This window comes from Thrips palmi, unplaced genomic scaffold, assembly GCF_012932325.1.
Source record: "Thrips palmi isolate BJ-2018 unplaced genomic scaffold, TpBJ-2018v1 HiC_scaffold_1, whole genome shotgun sequence".
In the NCBI taxonomy this organism is placed as follows: Eukaryota; Metazoa; Arthropoda; class Insecta; order Thysanoptera; family Thripidae; genus Thrips; species Thrips palmi.
Window position 1 is genome coordinate 10,669,601 of NW_023144620.1, and position 14,169 is coordinate 10,683,769.

General features: G+C 65.2%; 1 protein-coding gene across 1 annotated transcript in view; it reads left to right on the plus strand.

Annotated features, from left to right (window-relative positions):
* LOC117644237 overlaps nt 1–14,169 on the plus strand; it is a 53,036-nt gene that overhangs the window by 33,348 nt on the left and 5,519 nt on the right. The window contains exon 4 of the mRNA XM_034383546.1: nt 8,600–8,832. Coding sequence (XP_034239437.1) covers nt 8,600–8,832 — 233 coding nt within the window. The remainder of the gene's footprint in view (nt 1–8,599; nt 8,833–14,169) is intronic.

Below are 14,169 nucleotides of genomic sequence, written 5' to 3' on the forward strand. Positions count from 1 at the left end.
GACGATCCCTTTGGAGCGCCAACTCAGTGAGCCGAGCGTCGCACAGTGGGCCAGAAGACCGGTGAAGGCGGCCAAGATTCGAGACGCGTTTTGAGCTCCAGAGTCGCTAAACAGGACTCGAACCGAACGTGTGACCCCACCCATGGATTGCTCTTCGAACGAGGAATCCATTGATGGGGTCACACGTCGGTTCGAGTCCTGTTTAGCGACTCTGGAGCTCAAACCGCTTAGCAGGACTCGAACCGAGCGTGTGACCCCACCGATGGATTCCTCGTTCAGAGAGCAATCCATTGGTGGGGTCACACGTTCGGGTCGAGTCCCATTTAGCGACTCTGGAGCTCTCAACGCGTCCCGGATTTGGACCACCTCCACCGGTTTCTGGCCCACCGTGCCACGGCGACCGCAGGGCGTCACTACTGCCCACGAGCCCCCTGCAGCGTCGTGCGCTCGGTTCGTTGCGCAGCCCGTTCACTTAGCTTGCATTCCACAAGCCGCCCCCACCAGACGGACGGCTGTCACCTGTCCCACTGGGCGAGCAGGTCGGGTGCAGCGTGCACCAGCAGGCGGATTCCGAACAAAGCGCTGTCTCTCTCGCCCTTGAGGGCAAGAGAGACAGAGCGACGAGAGTGCGCGGCCCCGCGGCCGGCCGACGGACTCCCTTGCGGGTTTCTACGCGCGACGCGGCGACCCCCTTCCCTCCTCCAGTGTCCAGCAGTCGCTGTCCGACGGCTGTCCGACGGCGCCTCACTTTTACAAGCTGCTTTCTCCCCCCGGCCTAGGCGCGTTCAATTGTCTTTGCGCTAATGAGGCGCGCGTCAAGCAAGTGGCAGAAAGCGCGCACAACGGCAGCCAAAGCTAAAGGTCCAAGCGCCAATGCCCGCCGTTGTGTTGGGTTGTCTTGGCGACGGGCTGGCGGGGCCGGCCGGCCGGGCGATGCGACCCGTCCGTCTGGTTCTTGCCGTTCTTCGCGCGTCTCAATCCGGCGGCTGGCGGCGTCATCACACCGCAGGCGAGGCGGGTCACGTGTGCTGCCAGTGTGCCGGCCTGGCTGGCCGTGGCTTATCCGCGGCTAGCTCACCTCACATCCCCGGCCAATTAGAAGTAGAAAGTGGCGGGGATAGCACACTGCGCAGCTCGCCACTTTGAATCGCGGCCAGATCGACCGTGTCGCTGCGCTTGCTGCCAGTAGACGCTGATTCCGAGTCGCTCCGTCTCTCTCGCACTCATGGGGCGTCGCTTGCATGTGCGAGAGAGACAGAGCTAACGACTCTCGGAATCAGTGTGCGGGCTTATCTCTGCAGCAGCATGCCCTCGTTCACCTGCCGAGTGCGAAACTGCGAAAGCGAAACACGAGTTCCGGTGGCGGGCCGCGAACCACCGTCCCTGCGCTCGCGAGTCCGCCGCGCAGACCACTGCGCCACCGCGGCGCTGTAACCAGAGCAGGGGCCTAACGTCTCATGACGGGACAATGAGGGACACGTGTCGGAGTCCCGCCGCACGTGCCTGGAAGGCCTGGAAGGCCTGGAACCTGTCCGGGCGCTACACTCTCGCGCCGTGGTCCGCCGGGCCGCGCGCCGGTCCGCCGTAATTCGACACATTTTAGCCCGAAAATGGGTCCATTAGGCCGAGGGCCCTCATTACTTTTTATCCGGCGGTGAGAGCGTAAATCGGAAATGACTGTCATTGAGTGCGATATGGGTCATTGGGTACCATTGGGTGGGGTGTACCCCTCGCTCGGAGGGTGGGGCGGCGGGGCGGCGGGGCCCTGGTCGGTACGGGGCGCCGTGCGTCGCGTTATTGTCCTCGCCGCCTCGTTGCAGGGGTCACGTTCCAGGTCGCGTTCCGGGTCACGTTTCAGTGCGGTCAGGTTGAGAAAGAATTCGAAAAAAATAACCCGGAAAGTAATGACACGGGGCGACGTGCGCGCGGCATTTACTTGACGAGATTTGCATTGCCGAAATCTGAATTTCTGACAACCTGGGAACAAAGGTGATGGTTGCGAGTTGATGACAGAGGAGTGAGTACTCGGAAACGCGGCGGGAGGGGGAATTGGATTCCAGGCTCCGCCGCGCTCCGCCGTGCTTTGCGAGTCATCAGCATCCCCAGTCATTACGTCACGGCACCGCGTTCCCAAACATTTCGACGCTAATTAACGTCGTCGCAGTTTATCTAAATTATTTTCAAGAGAAACGCCGCCCGCCGCGCCGCCGCGTGCCTCTGCGGCACTGCGTTCGTTGTTAGAGCGCTGCGTCCTTTTTTTCCTTCCTCTTTCGCCGTTTTTTGAAAAAGCGTCGAACAAACGAAGCTGCTGGTGTGGGCGGCGCGGTGTCTAGCCGTGGGAGTGCGCCGCTGCGCTGCCGCTGCGCTGGCCGAGTAGGGGCGGAGGGAGGGGCGGTGTCGTCTGTCAGGTCCGCACCGCGGCGGCATGGCGGCACCGCGCCGGCGGTGCTTGTCCTCCCCAGCCCCCATTGTGTTGACAAGTTGACAAGCCCGCCTCGCTCTCGCGGCCACCAGGCCGGCCACCGAGCCGGCCACCGAACCGGCTGTCCACTGGGCCGGACGGAACCAGAGACTCCTGTTAGGACGGGACGGACTCTGCGAAACTGTGTTTCTGTCTTGGCGACAAGGCGCGACGCTGGGCGGCCAGAGCTGCTGCGCTGATCTAGGTTTCATAGGCCGAAGTAGAGCAACGGAGTTTGAAAGATAATGCACTCCGCGGGGCGCTCCAAACGTCGTGCCGGAGGTACTACACTGGCTGGCCCGTGACAGCTAGCGCGCTGGACGTCGCGATCCCCGCCGTCAACATGCATGTCGACGGGATGCCTTCCTGTCGTGTAGAAAAGTATGGGAAATGCGGAGCACGTCGTGCCGTGTGAACCGGGCGCTGGATCTGGCCCTGCACTGTAATGGGCGCCCTGCCCGAGGAGAAGGAGAGCGAAATATAAAAAGGGTCCCGAAGGACTTCCGGTAGCGCCCTCATCCTTGCTCTTTTTTGCCCGGGCGGGCGGGATGCACTGCGGACTCGCGGATCCGCGGCGGCCACGCCCCGTGCTGTCGGGCACATTCTCCTGCTGACAAGTTCTTGTTCAGGCAGGTTCAAATCCCCGTGCTGTTTGTTCGACTTTCGTTTTGATGCCTGCGGACGCCCCCGGTCCGCAGCCCCCCTTGTGGCCGATACCACTGCGCCAGCTGCGCCATTTTGCGGCGACATCAGCTGATCAAACCTCCGGATGCGCCCCTCGCCCCGCCTCGCCTCGCATCCCCGAGCACACAAAGCTCATCCCTGCCGCACACATGTGCACCGGCGGCGCGGCGCACCGGCTGGCTAGGGGAAGGGGGAAATCGGCGAAGAAAACGACGCTCATGGGGTGGGGGAGGACACGTGAGCCGGGACTGCGTGTGAGCAGGGGTGGCGGCGGGGGGCGGCGGGGAGGGCGGGGGTTGCCGTCTGCAGGGAGCCGAGCCGCCCGACCCTTGCCCAACCGGGGCAACCCTGCCGCCCGGTCCTGCCGCTCCTTCCCTCCTCGTCGAACACCGTGAAGCCGGTGGCGGTGGCCTGCCGGTGTAGTGGTAGTTCAGTCCGGGTCGGTGGCGCGCGCGGTCGCACGGTGTTCGCGGCGCGGAGGACGTCGTCGGCGACCGTTGGAGCCGCCCGCCGTGAACGTCGACAAGTGCTCCAGGGTGCAGCCCATGAGCCGCGGCGCGCGCAGCGACCCGAGAACGCGGCCGCCGCCGCGACGGTGCCGGGCACCTCGTCTGGGACCTCGTCTGGGACTCCCTCGGACGTGACGCGAGTGACAACGACGGCGGCACCATGAACGCCATCGGATACCATCACGTGGTGGCCATGGGCAACCGGGAGGAGGAGCTGTTCATGCCGGAAGGATGTATTTATGCAGGTGACGTGTAGCTTGTAGTGGAGCGGCGCGGCGTCGCGGTGCAGCTCGCTGGCCAGAAAGAGAGCGCCGAACGCCGTCCTCTACATTGTTATTTCCCTTCGTTCTCCCCGCTATATGGAAACCCGTCTCGCCCGCGTCCCCGTATGATCGCCGCATCGCGGCATCGCGGATTGGGCGGGGAGGCGGGGGAGCGCGGCCAGCATCCACTCGCAGTGCCGCAGTGCGCGAGGCTGCCTGGCAGTGCCTGCGGTCAGCTGGTGCCATGCCTGCCATGCTACATGGCCGCTGCCAGCCAGCCGGCAAGCCAGCAAGCGCGGTGCTGTGCTGTGTGTGTCTATGTGTGTGTACTTTCGGCCGGGAAGTAATATCTGTTACGTATCGCCGCGTGGTGTGTGTTTGTTGCACGTCGTGTGTGTTCTCTCTCGCGGTCGCCCGCGTGTGAGTGTGTGTGTATGTGACTGTCTGTGTGCAGGTGTGCCCTCGTGTGGGAAAACTGTGTGCTGTGTCGAAAAGTGTGAGACGATATGCTCGTGCGCACGCATACATACGTACACACACAAACAAACACACACGCGCGCGCGCGCTCGGCGTCTTGGCACGTGTTCGTGTGTGAGCGTGATGGCGACGCTTGCAAAACGATACGTACGAATTGTAACGCGCGCCCACGGTGGATTACACTGGAAGCTACCGCTCGTGTCGACACTGGACCTTGCGTTGCCGAATGCAGGGCCGTCAGGTCCTTGGACCCGGACCGTCCAGCCTGGCCGAGCCGCGGCACTGCGGCCGCGCGGAGAACGGAGAGGGAGAGCCCAGCGGGTATCTCCGCGGAGCGGTTCCGAATCAAAACAGTGAGCACGCTCTCTCTCTCTCTCTCTCTCTCTCTCGCACACTCCCACGGAGCGCCCCACGAGTGCGAGAGAGAGAGACGCACAGCGTTCGGAATCACCCTGCTTGTATCTCCGCGGCATCGACTCTCGACACACGCCGCGTGCCATTCGTAGACTTGGCGGTTCCTAAATTAAAGTTTAAAGTGGCTTTGCTTTCTCCGGCGATTCGTCAAGTCCCGAAGTCTCACGCACGCCCACGCGTTGCGCCACTATTTGTGCGACTGGCGGGGCGGGGCGGGGCGGGGCGGGGCGGGGCTGCCGCGCACGGCGCTATTGGCTCGCCCCGCGTTCAAGTCTCCGCGCCATTTTCGTCCTCGCATTTTACGTGGCGTGGGCGGCAATGTTGTTGGTTTCTGCTGTTTTCCCTAGCAGTGTGGCCGCACTCCGTGTGCGATGTGCGCCATGCTGCGCCATGCGGGTGGAGCGGGGCGGGGCGGGGCGGGGCGGGGCAGAGCCCCGTGGAGGGCCACCTGGCAGGAAGTGCGGTGCAGGGGGTTGGGTTCGGTCGGTTCGGTAGGGCACGGCGGCACGGCCTCGGCCGTGGGGACGGGGTCGGCGACAGGGACCCGCAGGTGCTGGCTGCCGAGACTGCGGCGCAGGCATAGGGCAGGTCCAGTGGCGTGCGCAAAGGTACTAGACAGCCGCCCGGAAGGAAGGCAAATTGTGATACATTCCGCCTGAAAACAGGAAAAACGCATGACTAGACCGGCCTGACCTCTCCCCCTTTCAAAATTTCTGCGTGCGCCACTGGCCAGTTCGTCCATCCTGGGTCGAACCACGACCACACGAGCACGACGTGATGCCAGCCGAACGCACGCTGACTTTCTCATACCGCGCCACGCCGCCACGCCGCCACGCCCCGCGGCCGAATCGGCTGGCGGCCTCGGCCTGCCCGGGGCTCGCGGGATCCACCTGCCGCGCCGTCATGCAGTGCCGCGGCGACTACAGTGTGGCGCGGCACGACGCCGTGATTAATCGGGAGGGTCGCGGGGTTGGCGGGCGTGCCGTCGGCGTGCCGTCCGGGGGCAATCCGGCGCCTGACCCCGACCAACCAGTGCCGGGCCCAGGCCGCCAGTCCGGACCCCGGCGCGGCGCCCCATTGACAAACCCGGCCTGCTTGGAGGAGGCGGCGTGCGGCTCAGCGCGGCTCAGCGCGGTGCAGCTTTCGCGGGCCGACCGTCCGACTGGCCGGAATGCCATTGGCGGCCTGGCGGCTTGAAGGCCCGGGACCGACTGATATCAGGTCATTATCAGCGCGACGGGTTTCGTCGCTCTGTCTCTCTCGCACTCACGGGGCGTTGCGTAGCGGTGCGAGGGAGACAGAGCGACGGCCTGCAGCGGGTCGTCGTGTCGGCCTGACGGACTGCCGGTAATTATCGGAAGCTCTCATCAATCACGGCCTCGGCACCTCGGCGTCGACCTGGGCACTTGCCTGGGCATCGATTGGCGGCGACGCCCTCGAACTCGAAGAGTCTCGCAGAGTCTCGCAGAGTCTCGAAGAGTCTCGCAGAGTCTCGAAGAGTCTCGAAGAGTCTCGAAGAGTCTCGAAGAGCGCCAGGCACTTCCCCGCGTCCTCCGCGGTTGCTTTGATTTTCAAGGCCGTTTTCCCGGTCCTCCGCCCGCGTTGCCAAGTCACTTTGTCACTCGGCGTGCGCCGTGCGGCGCCGTGGCGTGTCCGTGTCACACCGCGCGGCGGTGTTTGCCGTAATTGAGCGTGTAGGTCGCAAAGAGATACGTCGGCCGCCATTAACTTATTGGCACGCGTTTCCCGTGTGTCATTCGCTTTCCCTGGCAATCGCGTGGCCCCGGCCGTGCCTTGGCCGAGCCTATGCCAGAGCGCCAGAATGGCTTTCATCAGATTTCAATCAAATTTTCCCGCCCCACGCGCGTGCGCACCGCGCGCGCGCTCCAGTTTCGCGCCAAGTAAACAAAACACGCAAAGGCGCGCGCGCACACCGACGCACACATGCACGCGCACACCTTGACCGTGTGCGTGTGACGACCCGCGGAACGACTGACCTCATGGGTCGACCCGCAAAGTGCAGGACCATAACGAGCAGCGGGAATAGATTAAGTTGTTACTGCCCCCCGCCCGTCGGTCCGTCAGCCTGCCCTTCTGTCTGTCCGCCCGCAATCTCGATCTAATCCGAGATGCTGCTTGGATCAAGGAGGAATGACGGCCGACTATGGTTGTTGGCGCCGCACTTTGGCGCGGGTCAGGGCTACTCGCCGTTTCATCCCTGGCTGTGTGTGTGTGTGTTTGTGTGTGTGCGTGTGTGTGTTGCGTCACGGCGCGGATTCGGGGAAAGACGAGAGCCTGCTCACATTACAACGCTGCTTCGCTCCTCGTTATTCGCACTCATCACTGCCTGCTTAGCGTGTAAATAGTGCTCCTCGCGGTGCGCTTGCCGGCCCGCTTATTGGCAGCCAGATGATGATGATGGGGCCGGCCCCGGCCGAGGCAGCATAGACTAGCCCTGTCTCTCTCCCCCCTTACGATGCGGCGTGAGTGTGGGAGAGAGACAGAGCGAGGTCGTTGGAGTGCAGCGTCATTCATCTGGAGGTGGGCGTGGCCCGGCGGGCTGGTCCAGCCGGCCCGGTGTGTGTTCCTGGAAAGGGCTGCGCGCTGCACGCCGCCCCGCGCCCCACGCGTCTGCAAATAAGCAAACGGCCGTGCGAGCAAACAGCGACGCGGCGCAGCGCGAGGACTGCAAATAGCGCCACACAGTGAAGGGCCCGCCGGCCCGGACGGGCAGGGCAGTGCCGGCAGTGCGGGAGAGAAAGTTTTTGAAGGCACCTGCCAACAGTCATTTGGAAAGGCGCGGCGCGGCGCGCGGACCAACCGCGAGGACCAGTGCGAGTGCGGGAGGGGGCGGTCAACGCACTGAGGCCAGGCCGAGGAGGGACAACATTCGCGTCGCGTCCATGCGTCAAGCCAAGCCCCGCGCCGAGCCCCACCCTCCTCCTTCCCGACGGACGGAGCAGGGCGCACAGTGGGCCAGAAGACCGGTGGAGGCGGTCGAAATCCCGGACGCGTTTTGAGCTCCAGAGTCGCTTAACAGGACTCGATCTGAACCTGTGACCCCATCAATGGATTGCTGTCCGAACGAGGAATCCAACGGTGGGGTCACACGTTCGGTTCGAGTCCCATTTAGCGACTCTGGAGCGTGTAGAGTTTTGACCGTCTGCGCCGGTCTAGCTGTCCCTCTGTGAGGCGGACGAGCTCCGCGGAACGCCAACCACTACTTCCTCGTGGTGCCTTGCAGCCGGCGGGCCGAGCGGCGGGCCGAGCGGCGGGCCTATCCCATGGCGCGGGAATGCGGCATTGCGCGTCGTCACGACAGCGCGACCATCGCGACCAGCGCCACGACGAGCCGCCGCCGCTGACGGACAGATGCGGGACAGCGTTCTGAGGACCGTCCTGAGGACGCCACCTGTGCCAGCCGCGCCGCGCAGGCCGCGCAGGCCGCGCCCCGACACCTGTGCACCTGGCCAGGCCGGCCGGCGACGTGGGCGTCATGGGGACGCGTTGACACGTTGCTCATGGCGACGACCGTGCGCCGGGTGAAGCAGGAGGCTCGGCTCAGGCGAAGTGGAGCCGCCAACAACAGCAACAGCTACTACGGCAACAGCAACGGCGTCGTCAGCCAGGTGTCCTGCTCGCCTCGAAGGATGCCGCCAGGTTTGTGACGGTGGACGCGAGGACGGCAGGGTCGGGGAATGACGACGGAGCGACGCGACGACGAGTCCTGCGGGGGATGCTGACCGCGATGCTGACCGCGATGCTGACGGTTCCTGTTCTGTGTGTTGCAGCCGAGGCAGAGGGTTATGGGCCTTACAAGCCGGTGCCGCCGCCCAAGCCACTCCCCGTCGCCAGCGCCCAGGCCTCGCCGCCGCCCTACCGCCTGCCCCCGGGCCTGTCCCTGGTCGGGCTGCCCGGACTGTCGCCAGGACTGCCCGGCACCGCCACGGACGCCGCGGACCTGCTGCGAGAGCCCCTGAGCCCGTCGCCGCGGCAGCTGCACACGCACTCCAGCAAGTTCCCGGTGAGTGGGCCATTGCCAACACCCGTTTGGAGGCGGAGGCACCGCAAAGTTGGTCACAATGTAGACGGATCACAGTGAGCCAGAACAGGTGGAGGCGGTCAAAATCCTGGACGCGTTTTGAGCTCCAGAGTCGCTAAATGGGACTGGAACCGAACGTGTGACCCCATCAATGGATTGCTCTCCGAACGAGGAATCCATTGGTGGGGTCACACGCCCAATTTGAGTCCTGCTTAGCGACTCTGGAACTCAAAACGCGTCAAGAGTTTTAGCCGGCGGCACCGGTCCTCTGGCCCACTGTGCGGATGTCTGTCGGGCCAACCTTCTTCCATCGCCATTGGCGTGCCGCTGGTGCACCGTGCGCGGCGCGCGGAGTGTTTCTGCTGGAAAACAGGGCTAATCTGAAAGCCGCGCCCGCAGCGCAGCGCGGCAGTGCGGCGCCAGATGACGTTTTTTGCGTCGTTTTCTTTCCTCTCCGCCTCTCGTTGATGTCTTGCTAGGAACATTTCCCGTTATAGGATTGTGAACTCCATTTTGGCCGCGTGACGGCGGCGGCGGGGCCGCGGGGTAGCGGGGTGGGGGGACTGTTCTTGTCAACGCCGAGCCATCGCCGCGCTCCTCCGGCGCCTCGGGAGATGAGACGCTCATCGGAAGCGGAAGTGGACTCGCGGATCGGGGCGCGACGGATACGGCGCGGCGACACGGTGGCGGGGCGGGGTGGGGCGGGGCGGGGCGGGGTGCGGTGCCCAGGTGCTTGCTCGGCGCCGGTCATTACGAGCTGGAAGCTTTGTGGTGTTCCTCGCGCTGGTCGAGCTCCTCGAGGTGCCGGACGGACAGTGCCATCAATCCGGCGGCGCCCCGCGGCCCTGCGACACGCCGCGACGACGCCCCGCCCTGTCCGCCCTGTCCTGTGCTGTCCCCGCTCCTGGCCATCCCGGCCGTCCTGCCATTGGTATTCCGGCTGCTCGCGGCGCGGCCGATATATATTCATAGGCCGGCCGCAGCCCGACGCCCCGAGACGTTTTTCCGGCTGGAGATGTTTGGAGCCGCCATGATGCCGCCGAGGCTAATCCACAGTCCTCGCAGCGCGCAGGGCCCGGCGCGGTCCTGGACCCGCTCGCGAGGCCCGCGAGGCGCCTCGGGAGGAGGTGTTTGACGCGCTAGCCGGCGGCCATAAAAAAGTGGAAACGGGGAAGAGGAAGAATTATTGTTGTGGTAAGCATTTTGGCGCGGCGCGTTCGGATTCGGATTACCATTTTCACGTCGTTGATGTCGATGCCGGCCGCGAGGGAAGGGAAGGGCGCGGGGCCGCCTGAGCCGCGTTCCTAATAATAAATGGTTCGGGGCACCGGGAGCCCTGCGTGCGGCCGCGCCATTGAAACCATTGTGCGCCTCCGAGTCCCTGCGTGGCGCGTGGACGTCGTCGTGGACGTCGACGTAGGCCTGGACGTCGGAGCAGACGACATCGTGGACGTGCCGCGCCGCACGAAGCGGCGGACAGGCCGGACAGGCCCTTCTCGACGACGGGGGGCGCACTTCCGGCCGCCGCGACAAAGAAAGGATCCTCGCAAAACCCGAGCCACGCAACCACTGTGTCTGGGGCACGGGCACGTGCGACGTGCGGCGCACACGTGCGAGGGCAGGCGGTGCCCTGGCGGTGCGGTTCGCGGTCCCGGCGGCGACCTGGCCCTGGCGGTGCGTTCGCTTACGCTGGCGGTCAAGTCACGGCAGGTCCCATTGTGCGCGGTGCCGTACCGCCGTAGCGTACCGTACGCCCGGCCGGTGATTATCAATCATGGCGTGCATGATGGTGGCCCAGTCGCCCAGTGGGCAGGCCGGCCGGCCTGGCGGTGCCTGGCAGCCAGTCAGCGGGCATGCCGACCATTCCAGAGGTTGAGGCCCCCCGGCCCGGCGCGGCCCCGGCCCCCCGGCCCACTGTGCGGCCCCAGCTTCAGCTCCAGCGGCGTGTCGTGTCGTGGCGGAGCTCGCGCCCCCGGGCCGCGCTGCCGGCCGCGCGGCGCTGGCCGCCCTGGCCACACGCGTGTCGGGTCGGGCCCTGGTCGGCCCCGGTCGGGCCCGGCGATCGGCTACGGGCCCACGCCCCACGCCGCTGCCCGGAAAAAAGAAAAGGAACGACTGCCTGGGAGCAAGGATCGGGTAACAAAGTGGAGTATCGCCGACTGAATTGCTGAATGACTGAATTAGTCCCTTGTTTGGCGGGCTGGCCGGCCGGGTGGGCCGCGCGTCTGGCGTCTAGGTGGCAGCACCGGTTCGGACTTTGGCGAGGTTCAAACCGCCGCGCCTAGTCGCTGACAACATCGGTGGTGTTGTTTTATGGCTCGCGAATGTGTTCGAGTTAGCGCCTCGCAGGTGGCTGTGCGATCGGCGCGAATTTACACTCGCGCCCCGCCCCTTCCCAGGGCATCCCGCTTCGTCCCACCGCATGCAGCCTGCAGCCCTGCCCGCCGCGCACCACCTGGCGTTCCTTACTCACGGAGCTTGTTACCCCCAACCTGGGCCCCGGGGCCGACTGGGACCTGGGACCCCCTGGGAGCCCTCGGAGCCACAACAGCCCGGCCAGGGCGGCGCGGGGCCAACGCACGCACCTCTCCGCCCCACACCGTTCTATTCGGGGCCATCAGCTGTCGGGAGGGCGCACTTCCCGTCGTGCACCACCTCCCCCTCTCCCACGCTTCCCAGCTTCCGGTCCAGAAGGGCGGCAGGGCCGAGGCACGGGGCGGGGTGGAGCGACAGCGCGGCGACAGCGTGGGGCGATGCCGGTGAGGACGCTCTCAGAGGGTTTGGGTTTGCATTCCAAAATATGCAAAAGAATTTTGAAAAGATTTAATGAATGGGCGGCGAAATCAGAGCATGTGCATGAGCACGCTCGTTATGCACGTAGTGGTTGAAGCACCGGACCGGATATCTCTTGACCTTTTTATTTTTCTCGATAATCATTGCCTCATTCTACACTATTCCGCTGAAGGCCGGTGGATTATTAGCATGGTTACTGGAGCGGCGAGCAGCGCGATGAATGTTGACGCGATAACGGCACGGTGGTCCCGCCGGCGTCGGCTTCGGCCCGCGCGATACTCCGGGGTTTCGGTGCTGCTCGGCGGCCCACAGTGGGCCAGAAGACCGGGGGAGGCGGTCCAAATCCCGGACGGGTTTTGAGCTCCAGAGTCGCCAAATGGGACTGGAACCGAACGTGTGACCCCACTAATAGATTGCTCTCCGAACGAGGAGTCCATTAGTGGAGTCACACGTTCGATTCGAGTCCTGTTTAGCGACTCTGGAGCTCAAACCGCGTCTAGAGTTTCGGTCGCCTTCACCGGGCTTCTGGCCCACTGTGCGGCCCCTCGCCCTCGCCCTGCGCGCCCCGCCCGCCCCGCCACGCGCTTCACACGCCGTTTGCGGCGGCCCCGCCCTCGCTTTGGGTCACGGTGAGTGAGTAGAGTGACGCAGTCCGCGGCTGCGTCGGAATACTCCCTCGCCTGGCGCGGCGCCTCCGCGGCAGCACCGTGGCGGCCGCGGCGGCGGCGCCGACTCCAGACGCGCGTCGACGCGGACGCCTCCACGATGGCGGCCATCCCCCCCCCCCCGCGATGCGCCGCGATGCACGTCGGCCAATTTGCGTACAGCGTACACGACGACGGGCAGCCAGTGCAACGAAACGAGGCCTCCGGGGCTGGCCGGCCGGTGCAGTGGAAGTGCACGCAGAGGTATTGAACCCGCTAGCTGCCGGGTTCAACCCGGCCAAAGTCCACGAACGACTATTGTTGTTTGTTTCTTTTTTTGTTTTCCTCGCGTATTGCAACAGTGCGCCGAATACGGCACTACGTACACAATGCGGACGCCCTGTGTGTGTGCGGGGGGGGGGGGGGGCGGCTCATTAGGCTGCCACAGCTCATTTTCGTCTGCCCTCTCAGTCCGGCCGAGCGGTTCCTTTTGAAGAGCGCATGATTCGAGGCCCCAACCAACCTGCTGCCGGTGGCCGGTGCTGCCGGTGCAGGACGCGGCCTCCAGGACGCGGCGGACGCGGCCGCTTGCAGCGAAGGTGCACACCAGTCGGCGCGGCCTGGAGGCGGATTCCGCACGGCGTTCCGCCACTCTGTCTCTCTCGCACCTAGGCGGAACGCCCCACGAGTGCGAGAGAGACAGGAAGCGAAACGAAAGCGACGCTCGACCTGGGCGAGACCCTCGACGAGGTGCTCCCGGCCCCGGGCGCCGCTCTGCCATTTTCGGTTCCCAAGACGGCGTCCGTCTTTACGCCTAATAAGGCCCGGGCCGACGCCGCCCCGCGCGTCTGCGTCTCGGTCTCGGTGTACAGTGTGCGCGACGCGTGCATTGCGTGGAGTTGTTATTCACAATAATCCCGATGCCGCCGTCGGCGACGTGCGGGGCGCGGTGGGAAAACGGCGCGACGGCACGCATATCGTTACAGTGGTCCGCCACGCCGATTTTAATGAATACATCCGGACCGGCGAGAGGCCAGGCGACCGGCCAGGCGACGACGCCGCCGCGGCCGCGGACGCTGCTGTGTGGCCCGGCCCGGCCGGCCCGGGCCGCGAGACGACGCGAAGGACGCCGCGGCCGACGCCCTGTAGGCTGTAGGGACGGGGCCGTCATTACCCTCACGCGAGGCTGCCGGTCGGCCGGCCGCGTCGTCGCCGTCCTTTGGAGGGACAAAGACACGGACGGCGGCGGCCGAGCAGGAGAAGGAGTGCAACATTTACAACGGAGATACCCCGGGCGTGGAGCGGTGCGGCGCTGCTGCCGTAACAATGCGTTTGAATCCACCCTGGGAAATGTTTGATTAGTCGACAGACGCGGGGCAGGACTGCAAAGTGCCGGGGCGGGGCGGGGCGACGAGGGTCGTGAGAAGGTTCCCAGCGCCGGCGCGGCGTTCGGCTGCTGCCTGTGACGTACAGGTTCATAGCGGCGGGGCTCCGGGCGAGGGGTGAGGGGCGCGGGGGAGGGGCGTGGGGGTCTAGAGTTCCTGAAACCAATCCATCAGCCCTGCATGCAATCAGTCAATCAATCAGGCGGTGACCCGGCCGAGAGGCATGGGCAAGGTGGCAGCCCTGGTGGCGGCGGAGGCGAGGCGACGACGCATGAATTGAAAGCGTATCTGCGTCCGAATCAATTAATCACACGAAGCCCGCAGCCGGCCGCGCCGCGCGCCGCGATCTCGTTTCAGCCTTTTGGTCTCTCAGTCCTGCCTCTACACTCTACCGGGGGCGGTGAGGGTGCCCGCTGCGCCAAGCGCTGCGCCCCATTCAGGGAGGCAGGCCTCCAAGCGGGCCGGGCAGGAATACCGTACCTGGCCCACACTGATAA